At 39.5% G+C, this 11590-nt stretch overlaps 1 protein-coding gene across 1 annotated transcript in view; it reads right to left on the bottom strand.

The window, feature by feature from the left end:
* Positions 1-1836: 1836 nt before the first annotated feature.
* Positions 1837-11590, bottom strand: part of ptprna (protein tyrosine phosphatase receptor type Na) — a 35773-nt gene continuing 26019 nt past the window's right edge. The window contains exons 15-24 of the mRNA XM_041807894.1: positions 9121-9378; positions 8880-9027; positions 8727-8800; positions 8449-8526; positions 8237-8356; positions 7071-7237; positions 6282-6335; positions 6104-6168; positions 2923-2996; positions 1837-2787 (exon numbers count right to left, since the gene is read on the bottom strand). Coding sequence (XP_041663828.1) covers positions 2716-2787; positions 2923-2996; positions 6104-6168; positions 6282-6335; positions 7071-7237; positions 8237-8356; positions 8449-8526; positions 8727-8800; positions 8880-9027; positions 9121-9378 — 1110 coding nt within the window. The 3' untranslated portion in view covers positions 1837-2715. The remainder of the gene's footprint in view (positions 2788-2922; positions 2997-6103; positions 6169-6281; positions 6336-7070; positions 7238-8236; positions 8357-8448; positions 8527-8726; positions 8801-8879; positions 9028-9120; positions 9379-11590) is intronic.

Raw genomic sequence — 11590 nt, 5'->3', positions numbered from 1 at the left:
AGAGCAGAGAAAATAAATCATTTCCTGCTGTCTGTTCTGTGTTGGTCTCAGTTTAAATTTATGAGAGGAAAAGTCTGTGAAAATACTAAAAAAAAGACAAAAAGAAAAACATCAACATTATGTGTAATTCCTAATTTCTAGTCCCAGATAACATTTATGGTGGGTCACATTTATCTAACAGTCAAACTGGCATGTGGCTTTAGCAGCTGTTTTTACTCAGCATAAATGATTCTAGACTTATTTCTATATTATCATCCAATAACATGTTTCTCTAGACTGGTTATGATAAATTAGACTTTTCTTAAGCTAATGAGATATTTTTACAAGAAATCAGATGCTTATGCTGTGTACTTTTTAATCCAGTTTTATCCAGCAGGTGGTGCTCTTTAAAATCTGTGACCATGGTTTTTAAAGGTCACATATTTGACCCTTTAAGACAAGTTTATATGGCTCTCAGAGGTCCTAAAACATGCCTGTGAAGTCTGTTGCTGTAAAAACACTCCAGTATTGATTTCTGCATGTCTAAAACCCCTCTGTTTCAGCCCTGCTCAGAACCAGTGTTTCTGTGGCTTTAAATGTTGATGAGCTGTCTGACTCCGCCCCTGACCCCGCCTCTCTCAGGAAATAGATGTGGCTCTCCTGATCCTCCTCTCAGCTGCCAGCCGAGAGGAGGATCAGGAGAAGGGAGCAGAACTTTCTTCCAAGCAGGGAGGGCCAACTGAACCTGGGGGCGGGGCTAACACCCCACATGACATCATGAAGGGAAAATCTGAGAATGGCTTGTTTCAGCACACATTTTCTGAAAGGTGCGGTGTGTGTGTGGGGTGGGGGGGGGTCAGATTCTGGGGGGGTTGTGGACTGGCCAGGGGCACATATTTTTACTAGAAAAGCCTGAAAAATGTCTTTTTGCATAACGGGTGACCTTTAACGTTTTCTATAGAACAGTAGTTTTCAAAGTGTGAGGCGGGCCTCCCCTGGGGGGGCGCATCAGGTGATTTGCTTTGCTAACCTCTGCTGTGCATGGAGCTAAATGAATAAACGTATGGTTACTATAGAGACTGTGATATAGAGCAGTGTTACTCAACCAAAGAGCCAAATTGTTGAAAAATACCTTTGCAAGAGCCACAATCTAAGAGGTGAAAAGTGGCAAAAACAGCTGGAAGTAGCAATAAAAATAGGATGAAGGTGGCAAAAATGGTCAAAAAGCAGCAAAAAATGGGTGAAAATGTGGAGAAAAAGTGGAAAAATGGACAGAAAGTAGCAAAAATGGGTGAGAAGTGACAAAAAAGGTGAGTTGAAAGTGACTAAAAATGGGCAAAAAGCAGTCAAGAGTGCAATGACAGTGATATTAGAAAACCTGGTTTTAATGGGAGTCAGTGGGGGCATTTTTGCCTCGAAGGTGTCCAGAGGGTATTTCAGACATAATGTAAAAAATATTTATGCAATCAAATCAATTTTGTTGCTAATCTTTGACCCATCCAAGACTCTCATCAGCACCAAAAACCCTTCTTTCCACTATTAATTATATGAAAAATAATTCACTTTTTGTTTTTTAAGCAAAAAATAAAATATTTCAAATAATCAAACTGGCATTTAAAGGGTTAAAATCTTGAAAATTATTCAATGTTTGGTAGTTTTGAGCAGGTCTGAAGTTGTTAAAGACATTTATGAAAAAAAAAGAAAAAAAAACTGACGTATGCTGATTTAATGGCAATTTTTTCTGTCCGTGTACATTTTTGCCTCAAAGGTGTAAAGAGGCTGGTAAATTTGAGGAGGGCACAAGGTTAATATTAATTTAATAAAAAAATGTATTAACACTGAATGGTGACGGCTTTTGAAAATCAACCCATGAGACTTTTTTGCTGCATCACACCACAAATTTATTCAGGTCAAGTCAAAAATACATTTTTATAGATATTTTCTATCTGTCTGCTACATGAAAGAATCACAATCATCAGGTTGAATTATTTACATAAATCACAAACGTGGACACGCAGAAAGAACCCAAACAAAACAACCCTTTGTGCAGAGAGGGAGACGGTGGCGTGGACTTTGTGGTTCACGAACAGACTGTCGTCTGAGAGGATCAGTGCATGAAGCAAACAATCATGTTGTCAAGGCGTGGACGAATAAAAACAGCAGAAATCAACACACCAGACATGAAACATCACGCTCGCAAGAGTTAAAGCAGATTAAAACCATATCAGCAAGAAATATCTGATTTCCTATGGAGGGAATTACAATTATTATAAACATTAAACCAAGAAAAAAGCACAGTCAGAAAAACAAAACATTACTGTTCGGCTTAAATAATCTTTTTTACTTTAATGAACCTGTGGAGTTTTAATGTCAGGTAGAAAGAACTGATGCAGGAAAATCAGCAGATCATCAACATAAATGTATATTATCTGGTCCGGGTCATGTAGAAACTATGGTTTAAACTGTATCTGCATAACATAGGCACAGTATTTTTAATATTTCTCTGGTGGATGTCATTATAGGGATCAAATTTTTGCCACAGTGGCAGAAATGAGTTTTATTTTTGACTTCTGCCCAGAAATGTACTCAGACCCCCGAGGATGAGAAGCTGCATGCTGATAAGGAGGGCGGTACCGGCTCCAGGTGTGTCAGAGCGGTTCCTTATTTACAGTGACGGTCAGGTGAACGTGCCTGGATGGTACGAATGTGTCCTTGAGTTTGTGTCTGTGCGTGTCCTCACTGTGGGAGGGCTTTCAAGATGGCGTTCACCTCCTCTGCTACTGCTGTCAGCGCAAACTCAAACTGGTCCTGATGAGGGCGTCCAAGAAGAAGAGGGAGGAAAGGAAAAGAGAGCCATGGAGGACAGGCGGTTAGAGACGAGGCCGTCGGATTTCAACAGAAGTTAATCTGAATGCGGGATACAGACAGACGGGTGTTTGGTACCTTTGTGCGGACCAGTCCTGGTCTCTGGTCTCTGATGTGCTCCAGTGTGGCTGCAATGTCGATTTCCTTCACACCTGTGAACAAAAACACCGCAGGAGTTAGAGAGGAAGTGCTTATTCAACAGACACGCCCACACCGTCCCGGAGCAGATTTTACTGCCTCATTTTTCATGATTTTGAAGATAATTTTATAAACTTAGAAATTTTTTATTATATTGAAATTTGACCTAGAGGTTCATAACACAGTGAGCTGTCATACAACAAACATAAATGCAGATTTATTTTCTCTTTACAGGGTCTTTAAACAAGAACAAACCAAACATGATTACACTATGGGAACACCAGCTGTCTTTTCATCAAAAACTGAACTGCATAAGGAACTATACAGCAAACAAATGTTTTATTTTCATGGATGAATTTCACAAATTTAAGGAGAAAATGTGTTTTAAAGTGCTGACTCCCTCCGGCCACAAATGCTTTGTGTGCAGCTCATGTCCAATGGAACCAATGAAAAGAGCCTTAAGTTAAAAAAGATAGGCAATAGAGTTTGGTGGAGCGCCAGACCCCAATTCAGTAGGGCCGTACAGAAACAGTAACATAATAAATGGACATAAACCCACTTAGGGCATCTGTGCATCACTGAGCTTTCACAACAACTGCACACAGCTCAGCAACCTCCTCTGGGTCCAGCTGAGAACATATGCTGTGTCATCATCATTTTCAAGCATTATAAATCACTATTCACTGAAAAAGCCCATTTTGTTTGCTTTTGTAGGCCATAAATAGACATCAGAACAAAGTCCAGTCTCTTTGATAATGAGGTAAAAACTCCTCATCGGGGCTTTAACTTCAGCGGTTCAGTTTAGGGGGATTATCTAGTAATGCACCTCAGCATGCACAAATGCTATGATGAATGTTTTTCATGTCTGACTTCTTTTTTTGTGAACAATTTTTATTGAGTTAAGTTGACAACACAAACACATGTACACATGCTCCTGAAGGATTAAGACAAAATTTGTTCATAGTGTTGAACAGAAAGGAAAGCGTTTATTTCTCTGATCAGAACCTAATGTACTAAAAGATCTGTCAAATACATCCTCGCTGTGCAACAACCATTGCTGAAGGTTTTGATTCATAATTGCATCAAGATCTGCATAGACTGAAAAAAGTTCAGACCAAGACCTTAAAGTTTTCCCTTTAGCACCATGAGACCGTGCAGCAGAGAGTTCAGGGGATAATATATCTGACAGCAGGTGCCACCAGTGGTTTAATGGCAGTGAAAGTGGTGGTTTCCACCACATTGCCAGAATTTTCTTTGCAGCAGTCAGACCAGAGAGCCAAATTCTTTTCTCATGTGTCGACAGTCTGACTTCTGACTCCAGTTTCCCCTCAGCTCCATCACTCATGGACATCACGGCTGCAGCTCGTTAGCTCCTGCAGCTCGTTAGCTGCTCCAGCTGCTGATAATCACTGGTAATCAACATCTCCTCACCTGGTGATGAACCTTCACACACCTGTGGACTACAGCTGCTAACCAGGTAACCTGGCTCCTCTTCTATGTCTGATAATCCAGAGATGTTTGACTGAGGTTTCTGCTGTGTCTAACTCCATTAGTGGTCTTTGTTTGCAGTGTCTCCATCGCTCTGACAGTGATTCTGCCAACCACCGGCCAGCTCAACATCATCTGCTGGATAATAAACTTTAACCTTACTGCCTCAAATCAGGCTCTGCTGCTGGGTTTTTATCAGATGTTCATCATAACTTCTTCTGTGATATTACTCTGTCTAATATGTAAAGGCCAAAAACCCTTTTTATTGTTCCTCCATTTATAGGTGGAAAGTAGGGCTGGGCAATTAATCACAAATTAGATTAAATCGCAATATGGTATGCTGCAGTTTTCAAATCGCAGACAGTACAAAATTTCTTTAACCTGAAAAGTGTAAAACATTCCTATTTGATAGAATCTTTTTCTTTTTTTAGAACTTTCAAGTGTCTCATTTTTTTCTACAAAATCCTTCCTATCTTATTCATGTATTTATTTTTCTTTATCAAAATGAGAACAGTATGAGAAATGATCATCCCTTTTAATTTAGCAATTGCATCAAATTCACCATATGAGCCAAAATCCCAATAAGATACATTTATTTTAAATTGTTCATCCCTAGTTTAACTTATCTATTATTGTGCTTGTTATAATAAAGAATTATTTCTTGCTTATGTTTGTTGAACAGCACATAAAAAGAGGAACGTTAACGATTGCATATTAAATTGAAAACACAATATTACAGGAAAAAATTGCAATTTGATTATTTTCAGCCCTAGTGAAAAGTCAGAATTGTCTATTAAGAGGAAAATATAGCTCTAAATAAAGAGGAAGGTCAGTCTATTTAGGGTAAGATACAGCTCTGCATCAGAATTACTCAGTTCTATATGAAATTTTTCAGGGTAAAATTGATCAAATTTGAATAAAATGTATTCAGATAAATTTACCAGTTATTAGAACTATCCTGATTTAACAGGGTATGATATAATAATCAAAGCTTTTAGTATTAAATGAAAGACTATTCAATGATGTAACATATTGCAGTGAAATTTTCCTACATTATCAGCGTCAGACTTGCAAAAATAAAGCGTGCAGGATTCCAGCGTGTCACACCCAAGTTCAGGCTTTGTCTCACTAACTAGGGTTAGTTAGAGATGAGCGAACCTTACCAGATAAACCGGCTGCAGAACTCTTCCTATGAGATGGAGTCTAACCGTGCCGGCACACGGCCGTCTGTAAATATTTGACAGTGCTGACACACGGAGGGGAGGCGGCGGGAATCTTAAGTCAGTGAGCATGTAGGTCTGCTTGGATCTGACCATTAAGACCAAGAAAACCAGGATTCAATCTATGCCATTTACTGTCACACAATCCCTCTGTCATGTGACTTTTATTTTGCAAATTCATCCCCCCGGCCCATGGGGTGGAACCTTTGGTGTTAGGATAATTCCTAATGTCACATCAGCAGTGCTGTTATTATTCTGAGACTGTAGCACCCTCTGCTGGCCATGTTAGGTAGCACATCAAAACAAACTGCCACACCTCATTGCAGCATAATTCAGGGAAGCTCCTGTAATGAACACTCTAAACTTAAGACAAATAAAGTTCATTTTCCACTGTAATTGTCCAGCAGACTCACCCTTAGCCATGCGGTTCAGAACCATGTCTATGAGGATGTAGGTGCCGGTCCTGCCAGTGCCGTCACTGAGGATGACAAAGTAGGGAACTGTCACACGTATGGCATCACACAGCCTGACAAGTGTAGTTCTTAAAAGTCCTATTCTGTAGTTTTATAGATGTATTTATTTATTTATTACCTGCAGTGAACAATGATAGGACAGGAGCGGCCTCTGTAGCATTTATTTACCTTCCTGAAAAACAGCAACAAGGGACAGCAGAGAGAACAAAGAACAAGAGAAAGGCTCAATTATAAATGATTTATCACAAACTTTGGATCCCAGCTGTGATTGTTTAATCTATTAACTTGAGCTGATATTAAAAAATGGATACAGACAAATAATGTCCGTTACACGCCTTTAAAAACGTGTGGGAAAAATGAGAGGAAACTCAATCTGACCAAGTAGGGAAAATAATGATTGAAAGATGTGCAATTACAGAGGAAAACAGTTAAACTGAAAATGAAACAGAGGATGGTAAGAAAGGAAAAATGGTATAAATGTATGTTTTTGTGAAGATGGCATGGTAAGGGCGTCAAACAGGAAAGAAAAGGTAAAAAAGGAAGCCACAGATTCACTGTCCCTCTTGCAGTAGCCAGTCACACCTGCCAATGCTCATTTTTGTGACTATGCAACTGGAGCCAGAGTACTAGCTGCAAACCACAAAAATGACACTGGGAGATGTTCAAATACAAACCTGTCCACCTGCACACTGGGAGAGAGGGAGAGAGAGAGCTACAGGGATGGCTGGGTTATGAAATGTACCACAGTGAGGGGTTAAATGATCACACACTGTGCAGAGTGACAGGAAAGACAGGGAACAGAAAAAAAAACATGGACCGGTTGAGTCACTGCGATATTATCACCCTGCATTCTCACCGGTTTACTTTGAAAAGTGACTTCAGCTTGTGGGATTGTTCTGTTTCTTACCTGCGGAAGTCTAGCAGCGGTCTTGTGGAGGTGGGGATGCCGTCAGCCGGCCAGCTCAGCAGGTGGAACTGAGTCAGAGTTCTGGTCTCCTGCGTCTGGACATTCTTCAGGTAGAAGCTACGCACCAGGAAGTCCTTACACCAGATGTGCTCAGATACCAGGTTCACCTGATCAACATGAAACCATGAAACAGAGAATAAGAGGTAGTGGTAAACTGCACCCCATTATAGCCACTGACTTTCTTAGTCTCCTTAGAGTGTATTTGTTATTCTCCTTAAAATAAAAAACTTGTCTTTTAGTCTCCTTAGAGTATGTACTTGTTATTCTCCTTAAAGTATAAGTATGCACACTTGTCTTTTAGTCTCCTTAGAGTATGTACTTGTTATTCTCCTTAAAGTATGCACACTTGTCTATTAGTCTCCTTAGAGTATGTACTTGTTATTCTCCTTAAAGTATGCACACTTGTCTATTAGTCTCCTTAGAGTATGTACTTGTTATTCTCCTTAAAGTATGCACACTTGTCTATTAGTCTCCTTAGAGTATGTACTTGTTATTCTCCTTAAAGTATAAGTATGCACACTTGTCTATTAGTCTCCTTAGAGTATGTACTTGTTATTCTCCTTAAAGTATAAGTATGCACACTTGTCTATTAGTCTCCTTAGAGTATGTACTTGTTATTCTCCTTAAAGTATGCACACTTGTCTATTAGTCTCCTTTAGGATAATAACATGAAAAGGACAAACATCTTCATCTCTGTAAAAGTAAAATCATTTCTCTGTCTTTAAGATGAAACATAGATTCTCCTTTTATCTTATTTTATCTTTTATTTTCTTTTGATGTCATGCATTTGCTACCTATCACATTGTGTCATATTATAACAAACTTTATCATATCTAACTGCATTGTAATGACTCAGATTGTATCAAATCTTGTTACATTTTAATGTATTGTCTCGTTTCATATTTTCCTGTATCATATGGTATTATATGGTGTGGTACGGTATGGTAATGGTAACATATCTATTAATAAAATAAATAGATAAAACATGACATCATATCCAAACCCATCATGATAACAGGATTTCAGCAGGAAAGCTGAAACTGCATGTCTCCAACAGTAGACACATCATAAACACACTACTAAATAAACAATGAAAGGAAGTGAACCTCATAGATGTGGTAGAGTGATGAGCCCTCATCAGGCCAGTATCGCTCACACTGTTTCTCCCCGTCTTCCACCAGAGCAGACATCATGACTATCACAGTGCAGCCGTTCTCCCACACCATCTACATGTAGAGAACGATCAGAGTAAATCTGCACATTTCTGAGCACCATCAAACAAAGAGGACGTTACAAAGACAGTCATGATGAGGCTGACCTGCCAGAAATCAGCCACAGTGTGAGGCAGCGGTCCCTGGGTGGCAATATAGGATGGCTGACGAGGGTCGTGGTCAAACTAAAGGGTTAAAAAGAACAAGCAGATATTAAAAGGGATTAAATTAACACATTCTCTACCCCACGGTAAGTTCAGGCATTGAAAATATGATGTTCTGTTTTTATGCTGATGATGTTTGTTTTTATGTTTCATAAACATCCAAAACTCCTCACAGGAGCTTCAAGTTAAAATTAAACATGCACACTTTAAAGAATCCTTACAATGATGCTGGCATTGATGTAATCTTGTTTATTGGGGTTTACTTCAGACTTCAGCTTCACGCGAGTGTGATCATCTGTGGACAGAATAAAAGAGTTGGTAGAAGAACGACAGCCATCACAGCATCCTCTAAGTTCTCTCTGTTATGAACTCACAGGGGAGGGACTCAGGGTGCCGGTTTTTCTCCATGTTAGTGGGGATCTGAGCCACAGCGACTGAGCTGGGGTCGGCTTGATAGGAGCACAGCGCCTCCCACTCCTTCAGCAGGCGATCCTTATTACGGAGGTGATCCTCCATGTAAGCCTGGCAGAGAGATGACACATAACACAGAGGAGTTTCATACTTGATAACCATCAGTACTACATCAGTTCTCCTCCTCTGTGTGTTTGGACTCACGAGGATCATGTGACCAGTAGAGATGTCCATGTTGGACTGAGCTGGCTCTTCACTCCAGGATGGCGTGGAGCTGTGGGTGGAGGACGGGCTGTGCTGGGGGCCGTCGCTAAACTGGGAGGAGACACTGCTGACACGAGACGTGTCTGTACCCCTTCGACCACCGGCACCCGTAGGTATGGCGGACCCCGCCATGCTCCCACCGACACAGTCCTGACGGCACAGGGACGACTTGGACGCCATGTGCTGCCGACACAGCTCCTGTAAGTAAAGACAGGGAGGAACACGAATAAAATAAAGGCTATCAAATTAAAAAAAGAAACAATATTCAACAGCCTAATACTGATAATGTGTTAACAATAAGAGGATGGATTCAACTTGCATTGCGTTTATTTCTTATCTTATACCTTGGAATGCAGAATCTCCTGTCTGAACAAACAATATGAATTATACTCATAATCATGTAAGTCAGGGGTCATCAAGAACATCTGCACAAGGGCCAGATTTAGGCTTGACAGAGTCTCTGGGGGCCGGACAGGAAGCTTTGGGGGGCCTGATTTGGCCCCCGGGCCACCAGTTGATGATCAGTGATGTAAATTAATGATACGCTAAGAATAGAAGATTCCAACTGTTGCCATATCCACACTCCTCTTATTTGCAGTAGACCCTGGAACCCTAATGCAAAATGTCTTTAAATTCCCAGACCTCAAATAATCCATTATCTATAATGCTTGTCCCATTCTGGGTTGGGGGCGGAGCCAGTCCCTGGTGTCATAGGGCGAGAGGTAACACACATCCTAGACTAGTGTCCAGTCAATCCCAGGGTTGACATGTAGAGAGAGAAACTACGTAGTTCAGACCTAAAACTTCAGCCCTTAAAACACTCGATTTAAAGTTTTAGGATGAATAAATGTCAACAGTCTTTAAAATGTGATTTATGATGAATTAAAAAGAACTTCAGCTGATGTAAGTCTGTTGGTCCAGCCCAAAACTTCACTAATTTATTCATTCAAGATTTATTTTTGGCATCTTTGTGCCTTTATTTGACACAAGAGGACAGTGGATGGAGTCAGAAACAGGGACGAGAGCGGGGGAGGGACATGTGGTTAGGGGCCTCAGGCCGGATTCGAACCCGGGCCATCAGATATTTTTAAGATGTTAAAGTTGAATATTTACAAGAAACCAAATGTAGAATTTTTAAAACATAAAACTACAAGAAAAATTTAGTTTCCAAATTTAAAAAAGTTGTAAATTCTGGCATTATAAACTAAAAAATGTTAAAGATTTAAAGTCTTACATTGATGATATTAAAGTAAAGAAAAGAAGCTTAAAACAGTGGCTGGACGGTCCCAGGTTGTGTTTTGTCTCATTAAAGTCCAGATGATAATGGTAATCTTATAATTCAGAGATAAAATCTAAATTATTTCTCTACTCTTCTCACAGTAAGAATCATTTAACTAGGCTCCTAACTGCAGACTTTGTGAAAAACAGCTTAAATCTGGCCTGATTTTAATCCCCACACAATCGTCTATGTTTGACTTTACAATCTCAAAATTCTAAGTTTTGTTTTTTGTAATTTTATCACTACTAAAATATAAAATTCAATTTTTGTTTTCTTTTCAACTTTTTTAAACTTGAAAATTTGTATTTTCCTCTTTATTTTTAGAGTGGCCCTTGAACATCATCGCAATAAAGGAGAGTTTAAACTTTGATATTCTGTCAGAAATGTTTCAATAAGGAGGTCTGAGGTTTTGTCAATAAAAACAATCAAAATGGATTTTTTATTTCTCTAAGTGGGTCCTGGGGGGCTTAGATTTCCTTGAATACAAGTAGAGGCGTCTTTCAGGATCCTTATTTACTCATATTTTATTTTTAATGTGAATACTTATCATTCTTATTAATACAACAAAAAAACACACAGCGCTGCTTCAGTAAAACCTAAAATGTCATTCTGGTTTTTAAAAACTGTATCAGAAATGACGTGAACGTGGACCAGCCAGCTGAACTAAACCATGACTAGTAATGCCAGACTTCACAGCCAGATGGGAGCAAAACAAACAACCTTCTGGGTAACACTGGACCCCAAAATAACTGAGGACACTTAATTACCATAAACTGAGGCTACCACTGATCTCAGGAGGGCCCATTTACTAGACTGTTGGGGGTTCAGCCATGTCTGCAGATAAAAAATGAGATAAGAAATGAATCGGTAACCTAACACGATTCTTTTTTACCCCAAAACAGAAATCTAAGTTAAGTGGGTCACAGCTCTCTTGGTGGAGGGGGAGTGGGATGGTTTCTGCAGATTATTTTGTTTTTTTGTCTTACTACCTTTTGGAATGGAGCAGTTAATTGTAAAAATCTTGGACATAATGTTTGATTTTTCCTTCACCTCTCTGTTCCTTGGAAAAATACCTGATTGCCTTTGTAGAAGTGATGCATATCTTTTGAAGATATTTATGGTTGGCAGTAA

This window comes from Cheilinus undulatus, linkage group 15, assembly GCF_018320785.1.
Source record: "Cheilinus undulatus linkage group 15, ASM1832078v1, whole genome shotgun sequence".
NCBI lineage: Eukaryota > Metazoa > Chordata > Actinopteri > Labriformes > Labridae > Cheilinus > Cheilinus undulatus.
The sequence above is the reverse complement of the archived record's forward strand: the minus strand, read 5'-3'. Positions and strand labels throughout refer to the sequence as shown.